Genomic DNA, 20812 nt, shown 5'->3' on the forward strand with positions numbered 1-20812 from the left:
TAGCTGGGCGTGGTGGCAGGTGCCTGTAACCTCAGCTACTTGGGAGGCTGAGGCAGGAGAATCGCTTGAACCTGGGAGGTAGAGGTTGCATGGGCCAAGATCATGCCTCTGCACTCCAGCCTGGGCAACGAGAGTGAGACTCCATCTCAAAAAAATAAATAAATAAATGAATAAATAAAATTTAATAAATAAATCTTATTAAAAATACATCTGTACAAAGAATGGGAATTTTCTGAAAAATTACTTCATGAATGCTCAGATGAATATTGCCTATCGCTAGAATCAAACAGCGTTTATCAATTTCATCTCCATTTTCTAATTTTTACAGATATGAGAGCAGAAACCACTTACTCAAATTTAAAAAATGGAATGGAAAGAGATTTACCATAGCAAATTCTTTGGATTCCTTTATAATTATATGCCAAGAATTATAGTAATCTGTTATCAAAAATCATTCTTTTTTTTTTTTTTTTGAGACAGTGTCTTACTTTGTCACCCAGCCTGAAGTGCAGTGGCACGATCTCGGTTCACTGCAGCCTCGACCTCCTGGGTTCAAGTGATCCTCCCACCTCAGCCCCCAGGCAGCTGGGATGACAGGCATACACCACCACACCCGACTAATTTTTTGCATTTGTAGTTGGTGGGGAGCCCTCAGATGAGGTTTTGCCATGTTGCTCAGGTGGGTCTCAAACTCCTGAGCTCAAGCAATCCACCCACCTCAGCCACCCAAAACAGAAGTTATTCTTAACGTGCTATCAGCTGAGGACACCATCAGGTCCTCTTTGAATTTTGCTGCAAGCAAGGAACTGGAAATACCTCCCTGGCCCCAGGATGACAATGACTGTTCACTGTACCTGACTACTGGGAGGGTTTTATGCCCTGAGGTCTCACACCTCGGTCAGGTCTGCCTGTGGATAGAGTGTACAGTTCTCCTGCAGACAGCCAGCTTCCAGTGTGCCAGGCCCAGTGCCAATTACTTCACTCAAATTAACTCAGTTCTCACAACGGTGCCAAGGGAACAGCACCATGATTATCCCCATTTTACAGATGAGCAGAAAGACACTGCGTCGTTAGGCAACTGGCCCAAGGTCACACAGGCAGGAACCTGACCCCAGGCGGCCCTGCACCTCACAGCGTGCACACTCTTCTGCAGAGCTGGGAGAAGGAACGAGCTGAACAGGCACAGGGGTAGCAGGGAAGGAGGGCTCCTGAGCTTCTCAGCCTTAGGCACAGGCACAAGAGGACACTGAGATCTGCAAAATCCACTTTCTTAAATATGCCCCCACACCAGCCTCGGGAAGGTTACACACAAATGCTTCCTTAAAGTAAACCCACGATGCCTGGTACACTGGAGTCCTCAATAAAAGGACTGTTACTGTTGCCATTAAATAACAGGAAGAGAAACAACTCCCATGACCAACCGACCTCCCTCCGGTCACCAGCGTTTTGCAGTCTTGAGTCCTGATTCTTGGCCCCAACATCCTTTTTTTTAGATAGCAGCCAAAGTCCAGGTAATAAAAGGAATGGAAGCATTTAGTAAATGGAGAACCAATGAACATGCAGAGGAGACTGTTCGGCAGAAAACCAGGGGCCACAGGCTTTTGAGACAGACAGACCTGTACTCAAATCCCAACTCCACCACTGCTGGCTGAAATCCCCAAGAGAAGGCACAACATTCTGAGCCTCAGTTTCCCCAACTCTAAAGGGTTAACACCACACCATCCCTGGGTGGCTGCACAGAACAGGAAACGCCCCTCAGGGACCAGACATAGGACACAAGAAGATGGCTGGCAGCAAGGGGACACACATCCTCTTCAGTCACCAGCACCTGAACCCAGAGGATGGCACAGCCCCAGCTCCCAGGGCCCAGCAGCCTGGAGATCCTGTGCACAGAGGCCCAGCTGATTTTGAAAAGCCTCCCATTTTTGCAGAGTCTTTCTCAATGCCTTAAAATCTAAAAGTTCTCCAAACACACGGATGCCAGGAGGAGGTGAACAGAGAGGTATCATAGTAGGTTTTATTTTCAGATGCTGGAGTGGAAAGTGTCCAGTCTGGCTTCGCTCTGGTGCCCAGCCACCACTTCCTCCCCCAAGCCACCACTGAAATGAACAGCATACATGTCTAGAAAGATTTTGCAATGCTGCTTCTGCCCCGGACATTCTGACACAATGGCTCCAGTCTCCTGTTCCTCCCACAGACGGAGCGGATTAAAGATTTTAGTCTAAATCTTCCCGGAACGCCATACAAATGAAACTCGCCGACCCCTGTCCATCTCTCATCCTGTCCTCCAGCGGTGGGGGTGACACCCACTGTGTGACAGTTTGAGGTCGCATGTGAACAGGATCAGGCATGGGGGAAGGCTGTCTTGCCCTCTCAGGCAGTGTGTTTGCTGGGGAGCGCCTGAACTCACTTCCTCTGAAAATGGCTTCCACAGCAGTTCCCCCAAGTGGCTGGGTGGAACCACAGGGCAAGCCGGGGCCTTCCTGAGCACAGGGAGCCCCAGCTGTCAGTCTCAGGCTTATTGTAGGTAAAGTAGCATCTGTAAAGGATCTGTGGATTTCCAAGTGAACCATTATGGAGGGATAAAAGGGAAATGGAAGCCACCACATCCTAGAGCTGCAATGGTTAGAGACCATCTAACCCCATGATGAGACATACAACTATATCTCCTCTTTCCACACCTGTACCCCTGGCAGGCACTACAGATCAATCCCTATTCCCACCCACTCACAGATTTAGGATCCTCCAGGCCACCAAAACCAATCAATCAGAAATGGTCCCTGAACACACACCCGTAAGACATTCCTGAATTCCAATATCCCTCACTTGATGATGGAGAAATTAAAGCCCACAGAAAAATTCAGTGCAGGTTGGGCACGGTGGCTCATGCCTGAAATCCCAGCACTTTGGGAGGCCGAGGTGGGCGGATCACCTGAGGTCAGGAGTTCAAGATCAGCCTGAGCAACATGGTGAAACCCCATCCCTACTAAAAATACAAAAACTAGCTGGGTGTGGTGGCGCGCATCTGTAATCCCAGCTACTCAGGAGGCTGAGGCACGAGAATTGCTTGAACCCAGGAGGCGGAGGTTGCAGTGAGCTGAGATAGCCCCACTGCACTCCAGCCTCCACTCCAGAGCGAGACACCATCCAAAAAAACAAAACAAAACAAAACAAAACAAAAACAGAAAATAAAAGAGAAAAATCTAGTGTATATCATGCAATTCTGCACAGCCAAGAAGAGCCTGGACAAAAACCTAGAGCTGCTGAGAGGCTTCCAGAAACTACCTCCTTACCCCAAAACAAATCTCACCCTTCCAGTGATAAGTTCAACAAACTACCAGCAGGGAGGTAAGGAGGAGCCTTTACCAGCCCCATCCATCAACCAGCCCCAGTCTGGTCCCAGGAGCAGGGGAAACCTGGGCCCTGTGACGCTGAACCTGCAGGAATGGGGACACTGCTCTCCTATGGCCACTGAGGGAAGGCCTGGAGCTGAAGTTAACAGGGGTGGGCTAGAAGAGCTCCCCAGCAGGCTTTTTGAAAGCCCCTTAGATATTCTAGCAGGGGCCAGCACCTCTTCTGCCCTGATCTAGTCCCCAGCTTGGGTTCCCCTCTCTGCAGCTACAGGCAGATGAGGCCCACAAGGCAAGGAGACAGGATGCCAGCCCAGCTGCACAGGCCACAGAGTCACACTCAACGGGGACAGCGAGGGGAACACAGGACATGGCCAGGTCACCATCAGGTTTACCAAGTACCCATTAGGCGCCAGGTACAGCCTTTAGTGCAAATAACACAGCCTGCCCCTCACACAGAGTCTGAGAGTATTTTGATGTTTCCTTCCTCTCCCTCCATCCATCCTTCCCTCTTCTCTCCATCCATCCTTCTATCCTTCCTCCCCCTCCACCCTTCCTTCCTTCTCCCTCCATCTTTCCACCTTTCCCCTCGCTCCAAGATCCTTCCCTCCCCCTCCATCCATTCTTCCTTCTTCTTCCATCCATCCTTCTTTTTCTAGTTAATGAGCACCTGACCCAAGTCCACCCAGGGTGAGGCTACACAAAGCACAAAGACACAAAGACAACTGAATGTCTAGCTGGGTGCCTACTGCCCCCTCACCCTTCCCACACCCACCCCAACCTGACCACTGCCACGCACACTCCCCTCAGCACTCCCAGACCAACCCTCTCCCCACTGACAAAGCCACAGCAACCCTCCAAACCCGAGAAGCCCTAGTCGGAGTCTTCCCAGCCCAGGGCAGAAACCACATCAAATCCACAGGGGTGCTAAAAACAAGCTGCACGTGAAGAAGAGAGAAAGCTGTGTCCGACGCTGGAGGAGAGGAGGAGAGGAGGAGAGACGGAGAGGTGGGCGCCAAGGGCCTCCCTACCCATAGAACCACGAGGATGAGTGTACTCACCTGCACAACTTCTATCCCTCGCTTCCTGTGGAGAAAAACAAAGAAAACAAGCGTTACTCCAGCAGGCTGGACACGTCCTTTCTGAAGGTTCCCAACAGCCAGCTGAGGGCAGGACCGTGAGGGGGTTTCAGGAGGGAGCCGGCAGCTACGCTTCTCCTGCCACTGTCCCAGAACGGCCATGTCTTCCACTCCCAGCCACTCCTCACACCACCTTCCCGCTGAGAGGGCTGGCTCCGCAGAGGGACTTGCTGGAGTCCTCTGGAGGCCCCACACCAGCCACCTCCCTCTACTCCTGTGCCAGGCCTCTGTCAGCCAAGCTCCAGCCTGGTCGTCCCAAGGCCCCTGCCACCGAATTTACCACCATCCCCAGCACCTGCCATCCCTGCTGAGCTCAACCCCCACGGCTCCCCCTGTCCTCCCCATCAGGTCTCACCCCAGGACCTGCCACAGCCAGTCATGCCCCAACCCATCCACTGCCACACATGGGAGGCCCACACAGTCCTGCCCCACTGCCTTCCCAACGCCCCACTGACGCCTGCCCCGGCCTCGCCAACAGCCTCCAAGCTGCACTCATGTCCCCCACATCCTCACGCTTCACACGCAGTCCCACGGCCACCACATAACCTGACTCTTGCCACCCAATGTTAAGAGCCTCATGGCCTGGGTTGGAGTTTGCCCAGGACACACAAAGGCTTTCTGTTGACTCCCACCCTTCCCTTCCCCACCCATTTCTTTTTTTTTTGAGACACAGTCTCACTCTGTTGCCCAGGCTGGAGTGCCGTGGTGCAATCTCAGCTCACTGCAACCTCCGCCTCCTGGGTTCAAGCGATTCTCCTGCCTCAGCCTCCCGAGTAGCTGCGACTATAGGCGCCCGCCATGATGCCCGGCTAATTTTTGCATTTTAAGTAGACATGGGGTTTCACCACATTGGCCAGGCTGGTCTCAAACTCCTGACCTTGTGATCCACCCACCTCAGCCTCCCAAAGAGCTGGGATTACAGGAGTAAGCCACCATGCCCAGCCTTCCCTACCCCACATTTCTTACTGTGAGCCCAGGAAGTGCCCACCTGTGCAGCTCTGGCACACAAAGCTTTCTCCTCCCCGGCCCTGGTGCCCACCTCACACCCCAGCCTTGAGGATTCCGCTCAGCATAGCCTCTCCAGGAAGCCTCCCCACCTGGAAGAACTTAAGGCAACCACTGTCTTGGCCCTTTGTTCTGGGGTATTGATTGCTATGAGCCAGGGATGAGTGCTGGTGTAGGGCCACCAGGACCTGCAGGACCCAAGCGCCCAAAACAGCATGCTGTGCACATTGTGCTGGGAAGAAAGGCCTCCAGCAGATGCTCAGAGACGGCTGCGGCCAGGCAAGGTCAGGAATCTGTGATTTACTCACCCAAGCTCCTTGGAGCAGGGACTATGCCAAACTTTAAAGCTATGTGTGCCCGTGCCCAGCTATGATGCCCCCTGGCACACAGACACTCCTCTACAGCTGCTGGCAGATGAAGGTGTAAATGTGTAACAATTTAGCTTAGCTCCTGAGCCCAGCACTTGGAGGGTACAACAAATGCAACCTCCACAGTCTGGGCCCTTGAGAGGCTCAAGGTCTTAGGGAGGAGATGGGCAAAAGCCCCGCAGGAACCTTTGGGCACCCCTGCTGCCTTGTTTCATGGCACAGCTGAGGCGCCACCCACTAATTCCTAAATCTGTTTGTCAGCTCATTCAGTGAGGGCTTCCTTAGCACCTTCTGATACCAAGGCACTGAGCGGAACCTCACAAAGGAGCCACTCCAAGAGACAGGAAGAGAAGAGGCCAAGGAGAGCTGACCAGGTCCCACTGTGGGAAGCACCCAGCCCACCTTTCCTCAAACCCCCGACACCTCAACAGAAACCTGGGCCCCAAGGAGTCCAGTTTGAGAACCACCCTGGTTGAGGCATTCAGGGACCCTCAGCGTCTCTTAGCTTCTCTGCACTTCCTGTAGGAATGGTGGCCAATATCCATCTGCTTCCATGATTTCATGAGGGACAGGGGAGACACACAATAGCATAGCACTGGGCCACCAAAGCCCACAGCACAGTGACAGATAGCATCATGAGGAACCTGTGCTACACCCAACCATCAGCTCACAACCTGCACCGTTTCTGAGCACCTGTGGACACCTCAGCCCCTGCCTCATTCCCAATCACCCTGGCCCCCACCAGAGGGACGAGAAAGCTGCAGGAAGCGTCACTGACGGGAACCTGCCCCAGGACACACAGCAGAGGACCTTGAGGAGCCAGCCCAAACTCCAGCAACCCAGCTCCAGGACGGAAAACCCAAGCCCCAAATCACCCAGAGTGTGAACCGCACAATGGGAAAGGCCAGGGACAGAGGAGCATGAGTGACCCACACCAGTTGGTGCAGACTTCCACTGGGCTCTGGGCCAGGGCCTCAGTTTCCCTCTGAGTCAACCCTGCTGGCATCCGGGTTATCTCAGCATGTGACTCTCGTCTCTTTACTGAGGTCAATTCCAATCAGTCCACATTTTACATCATCCCAGGCAGTCCTCTCTCCCTTAGTCCTAAAAAAACAGTCTCTAACTCTGAAAACAGATGGAACACATAAAATAAGAAAGCAACAAAAAAGTAATCTAGAGAAAAGATCGGCTGCAATCTTAAGTGGGGTTGAGCTCCCAGGAGCCACAGCAGTTCCTCTGTCACACAGAGCTCCAAAAAAAGGATAAACTGCAATAGTGGCAGAAAAGAGGGGGCCACCCATGTATGCTGCACACCCCTTGAAGCTCACCACTCACCAATACCTTCTGCAGCCTCATAAGGGGGGCACAGTGGTTGCCCCATTACCTGCGGAGCAAGCCGAGGCATGGGAGACTCGCAAAGTGCAGGAGCTGGCCCCGAGCAGGGCTCTCCCCACACCCAGGCATTCACCAGGCGCACCACCATGGGCAAGGGTGGCACCAAGCAGGGAGGCCTGGTCTCCAGCCTCCAGGGCCTCAGTGCAATGGAAGAACCAGGAGGTGGCAGGCAGAAAACTGCATCCCCTCTGGTGGTGGAATCCCACGCGCACCACCACAGCCTCTTGGGAAAATAGAACAACCTGTCGGGCTGATTTTTCATCGGGAAACTCCTGCAGAACAAAGGCACCAACAACCTTGATGCCCTAAGAAGCACGTTCCTGAAGTCCCACCGTAACCAGAAAGTTCAGAAATTGAATGATGAAGCCAAAGGGGAAGAGGGAAAAGGAAGGGACATGAGGGACAGTGGGAGGGAAGAGAAACCAGAGCACTGGCTGTCAAGTGACTGACTGTTCCTCCTAAAAACCCTGGATCCACAATCCCACCTCATCACCCCACAGATAGGCTCAAGTGTGCAATATGTTTCCAGTTCTGCCCTGTTAATTACCAAACTGTATGCGATAGCAAAACACTAGCAGCAAACTAAACTCCCCTAAGAGGGGACATTAACAAACCACACGCCGTCAAAGGAATAGTACGCAGCAGTAAAAAGAACACAGAAGGCCTCCATGCACCCACAAGGAATTATCTCCAAGACGTTGCTGTATGGAAAACGTAAGATGCAAAACCCTGTGTGCTGTAGACAACTATCTGTGTTAAGAACAACATCTGGGACGAGCATGTGTGCTTGTGTACACACGGAGTGAACCTGAGGGTGCTACAGGAAAACGATCATGGCAGGGGCCCTGGTCAAGGGCAAGGGCAGCTGGGGTGGCCGAGGGACTTCCTTTTCACTGTGTCCCCTCATACATCGCTTCAATGTTGTGCCAAGGGCCTATAACATGTTATCAAAAACTGGAAAATATATTTTTTAAATTGTTTCTTAAATAGATGCTTGATAAAAGCACGAAGCAATCGATCAATGGAGGACACAAGACAGAAGAGCTCAGGGTGTATTGTGAAAAGCTTCCAAGTGCTGCCCCAAGAGGAGCTGAAATGAGGCCTGCATCGGGGACCACCACAACTCGCTACGGGTTCTAAGGCCTGGAAACGGTCCAGTACCTGGAAAACAGACTGAGGGGCGTGGGCTGCAGTGTTAACTGTGGCCACGGGGCTGGGTGATGCCAACAAAGTGCTGTGGTTTTTTCTTCCTACTTCTCTGTGTTTTTGAGATTTTCTACAATGAACATATATGCTACCCTCAAAACTATAGGGAAGGTAACAATAAAAGTTAAAATTTAATTTTTTTTTTTTTTTTTTTTTTTTTGAGACAGAGTGTGGCTCTATCGCCCAGGCTGGAGCGCAGTAGCATCTCAGCTCACTGCAACCTCCGCCTCCTGGGTTCCTGCCTCAGCCTCCTGAGTAGCTGGGACTACAGGCGTTCGCCATGACGCCGGCCAATTTTTGTATTTTTAGTAGAGATGGGGTTTCACCATGTTGGCCAGGCTGGTCTCGAACTCCTGACCTAAAGTGATCCACCCAGCTCGGCCCCCCAAAGGGCTGGGATTACAGGCGTGAGCCACTGCGCCTGGCCTACAATTTAATAACTTTTAAGTTTCATTAAAAACCTGCAGCCGGGCATGGTGGCTCACCCCTGTAATCCCAGCACTTTGGGAGACTGAGGTGGGCCTTCCAAATCACCTGAGGCCAGGAGTTCGAGACCAGCCTGGCCAACATGGTAAAACCTCGTCTCTATAAGAATACAAAAATTAGCTGGGCATAACAGCGGGTGCCTGTAATCCCAGCTACTTGGGAGGCTGAGGCAGAAGAATTGCTTTAACCCAGGAGGCGGAGGTTGCAGTGAGCCAAGATCGGGCCACTGCCCTCCAGCCTGGGCAACAGAGCGAGATTCCATCTTAAAAAAAATCCTGCACCTGCGAATAATTTTATAGGCTCTAAACTGTCATTTTCTTGATAAATATTACATTAATATATTAATATTAATAAAATAGGAATAGCTAAGTATAAACATGCTTTTCCAAAAGCTGGATTATTAATGAAGGGAGGATCCGCTTTGCACAAGGAAGCCTCTCCCCGGAAGTCCAAGGAGCTCGAACCCTTAAGGAAGTTAAAATACTCACAAAATGATTTGATGCTTTCAGGGGATGAGGCTGGCAATAAGAGAAGGCTTCAAGGAGGAGGCAGCATTTGCCATCTGGCAGAGCAACCGAAGGGTAACTACAGACAGGTGCTGGGAAGAGTACTTATGGAGGAGTAAGGGGAGTCCTGCACCCTCCCCAAAGGGTGTCTGGGGCTCTGGAAGCATAAAGCCCTCTCAGGGGGCAGGGGCTGAGACGCAGGACAGAGGATAAAGGTGGGGCACGCCTCCGAGGCCCAGGATGTCACCTGGTGGCCCAGCCCTTACCCATGGGCCAGTGGGTCCCAAATGCCAGGGCAGATAACCTGAGAACCACCACTGGAGCGTGTCAAAAATCCTCATTCGAGGCCACCCTGAAGCCTCTGATCCAGGAGGTCTGGGGGCAGGGCCTGGGAAGGATTCAGGGTTCATCACGCCCTGGGTGCTGCTCAGGAGCGGCTGGGTATGGGGACAGCTGCTTGTCCACAAGAGCGACTCCACGGGCTTCTCTGTGACCAGTGGAAGCAGGATCTGATTTGCTGGGGGAGGACATAGCAGGGGTAGCGGGCAGCCCTCACAGGTCTTGGGAACAGGAGTAAAGGAAACCTAAGAACTAGAAATAGCTGTGAGGCTCACAGTCTGGAAAGAGCAGACCGAGGCACTGCGCCAGGCCCAGGAGATGAGAGAACATCACAGGAAGGCAGTAGCACTCCATTGTTCAACCATGGTGGTACCAGGAAGTGATCAGAAGCCCAGGACTGAGCTTCGCAGCATTCAGAGGCTTAGATGAACATAATTCGTGAGGTAGGTGGAAGTGGAAGAGGTAGGTGAGCCCCTGAGAGCAGAACATGGAACCAGACCCCTCTGTACCCTGTGCCTCTGTTTTCTTATCTGTAAAATGGAAGAATCCTAGAACTCACCCCACACGGGCTTTAAGGGAAGCAGAGTCCAGGCCTGGCACAGTACCTGGCTCACACCAGAGACGGGGTCTTGTGACCTGTGCTCTGCCCTGCCACCCTGCCTTCCTGCCCTTACAGAACTGCGCCTCCTCTAGCCCACATGACTGGGGGCGGCACGCCCACTCCAGGGGTGGGTACGTGACCTGGCACCTCACTTAGCAGCAGGACGGGAGCAGGATCCAAGCCCTGGTCCTGGTCCTTTACCAGACAGGTCCTGGGGGACTGTCTGCAGTGCAAATGGCACTGCCTGGAAATGCTGGAGGACACCACTGCTTCCATGTGGCGAGAATCCAGAGGAGCCCAAGGCCAACCAGGAGAAAGGGACAAGAGGGCTCCAGGAGGGCAGGTTCCCTGGCCAGACCTGGCCGCGTGGGGCTCGTCCTCTCTGGAGCTTCAGCTGCAGATTTCTGCTCAAGCCAGCTAAAGCTTTCTGTCACTGGCCGCTGAGCAGCAGGGGTCCCGTGAGTAACAGTGGTTACCACTTCTGAAGATGACGAAAATTAGTCTGGATGACCCAGCACTGAGGGAGAGGGGATGATAAGGGAAAACAATAAAAAGGATCAGAGCAGAAGTAGAAGAGAGTGATACGGAGCAGAGACACGTCCACAGCATCCACGCCACCACCAGGCCACTGTAGCACACTACCAGGTGTGGCGTCAGGAGGTAAACACAAGACACTCTGGCATAACAGACCCCATCCAGCAGCAGGCCTGCCACACAGCAGAGCAGGGCACAAAAGGCTCAGGGACCATGACCAGCAGCAGGCATGGGATGTGCCGCTGAGCCGCCCAGGGTCTCAGCTTTCATATCTGTTAAACGGATATGACCTTTCCTGCCCAAGAGGCCCTCCCCAGGGCAGGTGTGGGGACCTGAGGGCTGCAGCAAGTGAAGTACATGAAATGGTGAAGAAGCAAGGGAGGAGGGTTATACCGAGAACCACTCAGGGAAGTGGGAGGCCAGGCACATCCTCATCCAAGCAACGTGTGGCACAGTTCAGTAATTGCTGATTTCAGGCACCCAAATAACAAGACCCTTTGGCATCTCCAGGAACGAGGCGCTGGGGAAAAAGCCCCAAGTGATGGTCTCCCTTTCCCTGCCTGCAGAGGACAGGGCCCACACCGTACCCCACAGAAGCCCAAGATGCCTCCCCAGGACTTCGGGCTCCTAAACAGATGATTGGGCCCCTGTCACCCATGTGTGTTGATGGCCACACTGTTCCCTTCCTCAAATGCCATCCCCTCATCACCACCTGACCCCCCAGATCAGCTCCTCTGGGAAGCCTGCCTTGGCTCCCACCCTCCTCAGGCCCCACCGCCCCAAGCTGCCCACACCTAGCACTGGGCAGACAGAAAGGCTGCTGGGCTCCATAGCACTGACCCCACCAGGCTAATGCTTGGTGGTGAACATCAATGGTGGCCACCAAAGCTGGCAATTTCCCTCCTGGACACTCAGTGCCACTGTGTTGTCCCTGCCCCCAGTTAGGCATGGCCACATGACTTGCCTTGGGCAATGAGACATGAACAGAGGTGACCACGTCCCCTCCCGGAAGAAGCATTCCATTGCCAGTACCCAGGCCTCCCTGACCTCAGTAACAAGGAAGCACATGAGGCTGCCACCCACCAGCAGAGCCAGCCAAACCCACCACCTGGAAACAGCGCTGGCTGAGTGGTGACGAAGTCAGACTGGGAACCAGAAAGAAACAACTGATGAAGAGGACTTTCAGCCAGCGCTGATTCCCAACTGTGGGCAACTGTGTGTCCCCATGAGGAGATTTAGCAACACCTGAAGACCTTTTTGATTGTCACACTGAGGAAAGTGCTACTAGAATCCAGTGAGGAAAGGGCCCCTGTAATGCACAGGACAGCCCCTAAAACAAAGAATTATCCAGCCCCAAATGTCCACAGTGCTGAACTTAAGAAGTGGGATACACACTGAGCCACTGCAGGGCAGATCACAGCCCCCAAGAGTCTCTGGATCCAGAGTGCATGCTGAACGAGTTGTGAGTAAACCTGTTTCCTCTGGCCTCTCGGGGCTGTTTGTCACTGCAGCCTAACCTGGCCTATCCTGACTAACAAGCACTCTTTCAGGGACACAGCTTGTGCCTTGTGTCTACAGCCCCAAATTGTTAGCAAAACACCTGCCACGCAGGCATTTGGAGGTGCAGCTTGGAAGACAACAGGGGGAGGGAGCGGCAGCCTCTCAAACCCTCCCAGGAGGGACCCCAATCTCCAAATGCCAAGGCTTGACCTAAGTCTGCCTTTGCACAAACTGATCCCCCTGCCAGGTGCCCTTCCTCAGCTGGCAAACTCCTGCCCACCCACCAAGAGCAGCTCAAGCACCCTCCTCATCGAGAGGCAGGAATCATGGCTTCCACTGAAGACTGCTCCACACTCGGCATCAGACCATGAGCCCCTCGAGGCCAAAGACGGCTCTTTATTTCAGCATCCCTGTGCCCCCTGCAGACACCGGGCCTGGCAGGCTCTCTGCAAACACTCCCCGAGTGCTGCCAGGTTTCTGGGCCAGGCTCCAGTCCCGTGTCCCCTGCCTGCCTGCTCTGCGGCATCTTGGTTCACTTGCTGATTGTTTGGGAATTTGGATTTTCCTCCTATTAACAGTGCCAGAAACTGAAATGGCCTGATATAAAGACAACATACGAACAGAATTTTAAAGCCAGTACAAACATTTGAATTGTCTGAACAGCTCTAGGGAAGAACCAGATAAACTGGAAGCTGCCATGTGTCTTTTTTATTGAGTGGCGGCATCTTTCCTTTGACTGGGGAGTCACCAACCACCTTACCTGAAGACCCTCCCCCAGTTTGGGTGCCCCACCCAGGGGAGGCAGGCAGAGCCCAAGGTCCGGGTGCCCCTCAGTGCAGGCATAGCAGCCTGAGTCAGTGCACTCCCTCAGACCCAGAACAGCTTCCAGGGGTGCCTGGAAGCAGCTTTTCCCAGTGAACAGGACAAGAGTGAGAGGCAGAGTGGGTAACCCACCTTTGGCACCTCCTGGAGAGGCCATCAGAGCTGCAGGGGCTGAAAGCAGCACAGGGACTGAGGTGCCTTTGAGACTCCCCTCCTCAATTCAATTTTCAGGAAGGAGGAAGGCAGGCGAGGGCAGGAGATCACGCAAGGCAGTGTTCTGCCACATCCAAGGGGTCACCACTTCAGATGGGGAATCATCCTGACCTCTGGCTGATCACAGATGTTAAGTCTATTCCCTTAAGGGCTCTCGACATCCCCGCTTTTTAGTATGAAAATTCTTGACTTGAAATCGTTTTTGAGTCTTTTACTACCCCCTTGCAGATGCAGTAATTTTTCTTTCCCCTAATTAGGGATGGGACCTAAATTGTGGGAAGCAGGGGAGTGGGCTGCTGGGAGAGGGAGGTGGTGGGGGCAGGTCGGCAGGCTTGGTTCTAGCACCTCCTCCCCTCCCCACCACCCCCACTCCCCCATCCCCGTCAGTTGGCCAGCCTCAGGGCTAATGATTCAGTTGGTTCTCTTCACAGCAGCTTCTTAATCCCAAGAATGCAAAGTCGTTTAGTATCAGCCTAATGAGCGAGCTAAGGCAGAAATTCCCGTGACATTTCCCTCCCTTGGACTCACTGGGGGAGGGAGAAGCCAGCTCAGGAAAGCCTGCATTGTTCTAGCACCTATCCTCAAGGTACCCCACACTCCTAAAATAGCAGCACAAGTGCGTGTGTCCCCAGCCTGTGTTCTGGATGCTGACACTCTTTGAAAGGCTGTGTTCCAGAGGAGACTGAAAGACTTCACCCAAATCCTGCTGCCAACACTCCTTACCTGGCCTAAGGGCTGGGGGCAGCTCCCGGTCCCTGGATCTCAAGCTCTTAAGGTTGAGTTGTCTTTGCCCTGCTGCTGCACCTTCAACCACAGGCAGGGAGAGTTTCCTGGTCTGATTTTGGTCTTCTCTGTCAAGCACGGGGCTGGCCCGGGAGCAGAGGCGGACCCCAAACCGCAAACCCTGCCCTGAGATGCTAGCTGCCACAGGGCAGACCAGTGGACTACATGCCACGCCCTCTGGCGGGTGTGCCACAGGCCCTTAAATAGGACAAACACCCGGGGGACAGAGGAGGCACAGGGAAGTCTCGGTAGAGCCGCTGTGTGAGCCAGGCCCTGGAGGGGAGGGAGAGGGAAGCTGCCAGAGCATGCTGGAGAAGGCCTGCTAAGCACCAGGAGAAGCAGAGGCAAAGAGCAGGTCATGGGCACTGGGGTTTCCTGGGCCCCCCTGGCCACAAGCACGAGTCAGCCCTGACCCCATCTCAGAAAACTTAAACCACAAGGCCCCTTACTCGAATATCTCCCTGGCCCCTCAGATATTTTCAGGATGGCAGGTCAAAGGAAGGTCCCAAGATGTCAGGTCACATGGGCTCTGGCCTTGACCTTGACCCAGTCCCTCCCTTCTCAGTCACAGATTCACCTGCAAGCCCTGAGAAGAGCAGGATAGGAGAACACCGTATTCGCTTCCCATTGCTGCTGTAACAAATCACAAAAGTAGTGACTAAAAACAACACAAATGTATTATTCTCTTAGGGTTCTGAGTCAGAGGCAGGCTTCCTTTTGGAGGCTCCAGGGAGAAATTGATTCCTTCACTTTCTTTAGTTCTACAGGCTGTCCACATTCCTTGGCTTGTGGCCATAACACCCCAACCTCTGCTTCCACTGTCACATCCCCTCTGATCCTCCTGCCTCCTTGTGATTACACTGGGCCCACCCAGGTAATGCAGGAACATTTTCTATCTCAAGACCACTCAATCATTCACATCTGTAAGCCAAGAGCAGTGGCACGTGCCTATAATCCCAGCTACTTGGGAGGCTAAAGTGAGAGGATCACTTGAGGCCATGAGTTTGATGCTGCAGTGTGCTCTGATCACACCTGTGAATAGCCACTGTACTCCTGCCTGGGCGACATAGTGAGACCCCCATCTCTAAAAGATAAAAATTTAAAAATCCCATCTGTAGTCACGTCACACTCTTTTACCACACAAGGCAGCACATTCACAGGCTCTGAGGAGTAGGACCTGCCGTCTTTGGTGGGGAGTGGCAGGGGCCTTACTTTGCCCACCACAACCCCAAGGCTCCCACAGCTCTGCCGTCCCAGGGTTCTTAGACACCGCCTGGAAGCATTCACGTGTCAGGCAGGAACGAATAAGGACTTGTCAGGAGTTCATAAGGGGCTTCAACAGTCAATGAGGAGTCGATGGGGAGGAGCCCAGTATTCAGCTTCGCACAGTGCCTGCAGATTCCCAAAAGGCACTGGGTACAGCCCTACATGGCCACAGGGGTCCCTGATGGGAATCGGGGGGAAGAAGCCCAGGGAAGAGATGTGGGGGAACTGGGTGCTGGAGACCAAAGGCTCCAGGCCTGGAAGCTTTGACTATAAACTGGGGAGCTGGGTGATAATTACTGACACTTGGGCTCATCCTGAGGTCCATGAGAGGTGCCCAGGCACCTGACCCTAAAACAGGCAGCACTTCATCAGCTACCCGAGACCCTCCAGTTTCAGAGAGGACTCCAGGCGCCTGAGCATGACCCAAATAAACGAGAGGCTAACACCCGTAAACCCTGGGCTCTCTCCTTCCCCGCCCAGGCCTGCTCTCCCTGTCCCAGGCAGAAATAGGGACAGAGGAGGTGGTGGCAGGACTAGTGAGGGCCAGGTACTCCGCCCCCCTCACACCGGATCTCAGCAGCCACTGGGTGGGTACAACGGTTGCAATTTTTTTTTTTTTTTTTTGAGACAGGGTCTCCCTCTGTCACCCAGGCTAGAATAGAGTGACACGATTTCGGCTTACTGCAGCCTCCACCTCCCGGGTTCAAGTGATTCTCCTGCGTTCAAGCAATTCTCCCGCCTCGGCCACCCAAGTAGCTGGGACTACAGGCGTGTGCCACCATACTCGGCTAATTTTTGTGTTTTTAGGAGAGACGGAGTTTTGCCATGTTGAACAGGCTGGTCCTGAACTCCTGACATCAAGTGATCTGCCTGCCTTGGCCCCCTAAAGTGCTAGGATTACAGGCACGAGCCACTGCACCAGGCCTCTTGTTTTATTATTTGTAGAGACAGGGTCTCACTATGTTGCCCACTAGGTTGCTGGTCTCAAACTCCTGGGCTCAAGCAATCCTCCCGCCTTGGCGTCCCAGAGTGCCAGAGTGCTGGGATTACAGATGTGAGCCACTGTGCCCAGCCCATCACCTCTTTTCAAGTGGCAAAATTCAGAGCAGTTCAGTTTCCCGACCAAAGACTCACAGCAGATAAGAAGCAGAACCATTAGTCGGGCGACATGGCGGGCGCCTGTAGTCCCAGCCACTCGGGAGGCTGAGGCAGGAGAACGGCGTAAACCTGGGAGGCGGAGCTTGCAGTGAGCTGAGATCCGGCCACCGCGCTCCAGCCTGGGCGACAGAGCGAGACTCCGTCTCAAAAAATAAAAATAAAAAAGAAGCAGAACCACAATCTAAACCCATCCAAATACCAGTAATTCCCAGGCTCCTTCACTCCCACCCAGGCCCGCTCTCCCCAAATCTGTCAGGAAACCCTCCTCATCCCACAGCACTGTGTGACTTCCTGGGGAGAAAAGGGACCTGTGTTATGGTGGCGGCGGGCGCGGGGGGCACCAGGTCTGTTGGGGATGAGGCTTCTGGGACTTCTGGAAGAGGGTCATCCTGGACAGAGCTGCCTCTCCACCCAACCACCTGCTGCCCCAACCCTCCCTCAGAACCTTGACCCCAGGAGGCCCAAAGATGGGTGCCATTGCCCCAGGGGCCCCAAGACCTGAGGAGCAGTCTCTGAGGAGGCCCGAAGTGAAGGGCCCAGAAGGCACTTCCTAAGGTCCAGCCTCTGGCATGTCAGGACGCTATGGAATAGACACACCCTGGGTCAATCCAGCCCAGAAGCCGGGGGAGCCGGCACCCTGTTCCTCCCCTCTCCACAGGGTTGACAGTCCTTCTGTCCAATATCAAACCTTCCAGGCAGAAGGAACCATTCCTATGAAGTAGATTTCAGCTCAACCATAGGAAGAGTTTGTTGGCTTCCAAAGGAAGGCAGTCGAGACGTGATGAGCACCCCGTGATAAGAAGGATTCAAGTAGATGCCAGATGCCCGCAGGCAGGGAAGAGAGGTCAATCTGTGGGGAAGGAAGCAGGGCTAATGTTTTAGCAGCCCCACCCCACCTCTAAAGGGTTCCACCAATGAGATAGAAATCAGCTGGGTCACAGGACTGCAGCTCATGAGAATGGTAGGTCAGCTGGGCCTCTGGAGGAGGTGAGAATGAGCCTGGGGCCTCAGAGGACCCCAGTGCCAAGAGTCAGCCTCAGAGCCAGCTCTTGGCAGACGGGCACACCCATCTTCTTCCTGCCAGCCTCCAGGCCTGTCAGGCTCTGCAGCTGGGAGCCATGGCTACAGTCCCTAAACAGCTGGAATAACCCCTCAGAACCCCATGCAGGGGGTCAGAGCTGCCACCAAGCCAAAGCCAAGAGGCAGGACCCTGAGCATTAGAGAGAAATGTCAAAAGAAGGATGCAGAATTCCAGAAGGGCAGAAGAACCGAGGCCAGCACGGGCAGCCTCCCACTCTCTGAGACACACAGCTCTGCGGTGCAGGCCACCGGGCAGCCTCCCTGCTGTCCCTGCACACACACTCTGCACCTTCTGCATCTGAAACCCAGCTCGTCACCTCCCAGCCGCTGCCCAGACTCACCCCTTGGGCTTCCCTCACCCCCACCACTCAGGCCTCTGCAGCAGGTGCCTACCTCCTCGCGCAGCAAGTCTCGCCCCATCTGCTCCAAGCACACCGGGCTTCCTGCCCTGCCCCCACGGGTCGGTTCTTTCACACTTCTGACCACCTGCCCATGCTGTCCGCCCCTAGAACGCCCCCATCCCTGCCTACCACGGACAACATCGGAAGCCTCTTCCTCGCACCATCCTCTCAGAGGGCGGTCCAAGAGGAAGGACACGGAGGAACCCAGGGTGCTGGAAAGGGCAGTCGGACCGAGACCTGAAGGGCCAGCACACGGTGTATCCTCCTGACCTGAATGCCTCCCACGTGAAGGACAATCCACAGAGCCCACTTTGTGCCAACCCTAAACATCCAGCCCATATCCCGGACTGGTGTGCTAGCAACCATCCTGGAGAAACCCTACTTGTCAGGATCAGAACTCAAGATAGAGAGGAATGAGCCCCATTTGCAGGGAGTGGGCAATGGGGGCTTTTCTTTTCTTTTTTTGGCCAGCGTTTTCTGGAACTAAATTCTTCCTGATAAGGAATAAAACTCCAGAGACAGGAGGAATGTCTGGGGACCTGAGGGGTAAGACGACTCCTGTGCCAGTTTGGTTACCTGGGCCAAGAAATGCTTTTTTTTTTTTCTGAAACTCATCTGAACTGGATTTTCTGTCACTTGCATTCAACAAGAGCCCTGGCTGCTTCAATGTCCAAATCGAAACGTCACCTTCCATCATTTCCATCACCAACCTGCGCCTCCAATCTTGAAAACAGACCCATCCTATAGCCAAGCCAGAGGTCCCCATCGTCCTCCCCTGCTCTTCCTCTTCATCCCTTCCTCCGCAATCACTGTGGAAAGGTTTCCCTGGGGCTTGCAGGCAGCCAAGGGCCGGTGGTCCCTCTCCCAGGGAGATGGCTCACCATGTGCTGGGAGGAAAGGCAGGAAGAGGAAGGCAGATGGCCTCTCAGCTGAGGAGGGAAAAAGAGAACCCCCAATAACACTAGCTGGCTGATTGCATATAATTATGAAGAGAAAAAGTTCTTTAAAATTAGCTTCCCAAATACAGACATAATTTCAAGTGTCCCTCGCGGTGTGATTACAGCGCCAGTCCAACAAATGTTTTACCGTCAGTACAGAATGCTCAGGCCCCTGCAGGCAAAAAAATAACAAAGCCAACAACGGCGCCAGGGCCAGACAGCTCCCACAGAAGCACTTCCAGCTGCCCAGGAAAGCACCAGGCCAGGAAGCTCAGCCCAGAACCAGTCTTGCTCCCCTCTACAGCTGGCCTCAGGCTCTTCCCAAGAAGGCACCAGGCACATCATTCTTCATTCTCTCTTTCTAATCTTCAAGGCCTTTGATGTTCAGACTCAAATGCCAAGAGCAACCAGCTAATGTCAACAAGGATAGCTTCACTTGCTGTGTGCCTCCTATGCTGGGCTCTACACATCGGTTTTCCCGTCTGGAAAATAGCATGGCCAGGCGTGTAACTCAGGACACTGCCGGAGGGTGGAATGAATGAGGCTGGCACATAGTGGCATCCAGTCAGTGTCACCAGCTCCTCCCCGAGCTCCTCCCCGCCTCCCATTTAACCTCATTCTTCAGATGTGGCACCTGAAGCTCAGAAAGGCTCCAGGAAGTCAAAGAAGAGCAAAGAAGCAAACCCAGCTCTGCCAAGTCCAACCTCCATGCTCTTGTCACACTGGATCCTTGCTGGGCTTGAGGGATGACGGGAGGTGCCACTCCTGGGCAGCACTGGCAGGCCGGGTGCACTCGGACCTCGACTGCTGCTTGGCCCGCCTTGGGACCCTGGGTTTGGGCCTTGATTTTAAAGCACCACAGGCTCTGGCACAGTGTCCAATCCCCATGGCTCCCTTGTCCCCTAGACTCTCCACCTCATAGGGCCCCCCGTTTTTACACAGAAGAGAGCCCAAGAACCCTTTTATAAGCAAGGCCCAGAACTGAGAGGGACTTATCTGAGTTCACAGAGAAGTCAAGTCAGGGGGAGATTAACACACTGTCACCAGGCACCCACGCTGAGCCCAGCATGGGGAGGGTGGGCACACTGGCATTCCCAGCCTCCACCTGCACCCATGGAAAGGCTACCACAGCCCCATTCCAAAGATGCAAAAATCGAGGCTCAGGGTCCCCCACAAGGACCAGAGTGCCAGGATTTTCCATCCAGGCGTCCTGACCCCCAGACCTAAGGTCCTTACGGCACCACAGAAGCCTGGAGCAGGAACCCAGGCGCTCTGACTCCCAGATCACATCAAGCACACGTGAGCACACAGCCACGCAGGCCTTGACATGGGTGAGGGAGGACAGCACGCCAGTCCCCAAAGCAGGCCTGACCCACTGCCTGGAAACAGAGCTCACCGGGTGGCAGTGCAGCCAGGCTAGACCCAGAAGGGAATGATGACGGACCCTCAGCCAGCACCGGTCCTCAGCGGAGCAATTTTACCCCCTACTCAGAGGACACCTGGAAGTACCTGCAGGCATTCTTGGAAGACGAGAGTAGTACTGGCATTCAGCGGGCGGAGGCCAGGGATGCCGCTGGGCACAGCTGACGGGCAGAGCCTGTGGGGAACCCAGCCAAAGCTGGGCCTAATGTGGTCCTGGTTGATGCCCACTGGGCCAGCCAAGCTTCCACCCCATGATAGCCCGGGCACCCTCTGCCCAGCCCCGCTGCATTCGACTCAGCC

General features: G+C 54.0%; 1 protein-coding gene across 3 annotated transcripts in view; it reads right to left on the bottom strand.

Moving 5' to 3' along the window:
- Nucleotides 1-20812, bottom strand: part of ITPK1 (inositol-tetrakisphosphate 1-kinase) — a 182115-nt gene that overhangs the window by 132228 nt on the left and 29075 nt on the right. For all 3 annotated transcript variants that reach the window (XM_077941648.1, XM_002805189.4, XM_001094303.5), the window contains one exon: nt 4412-4436. In XM_077941648.1, coding sequence (XP_077797774.1) covers nt 4412-4436 — 25 coding nt within the window. The remainder of the gene's footprint in view (nt 1-4411; nt 4437-20812) is intronic.

This window comes from Macaca mulatta, chromosome 7 (assembly GCF_049350105.2).
Source record: "Macaca mulatta isolate MMU2019108-1 chromosome 7, T2T-MMU8v2.0, whole genome shotgun sequence".
NCBI lineage: Eukaryota > Metazoa > Chordata > Mammalia > Primates > Cercopithecidae > Macaca > Macaca mulatta.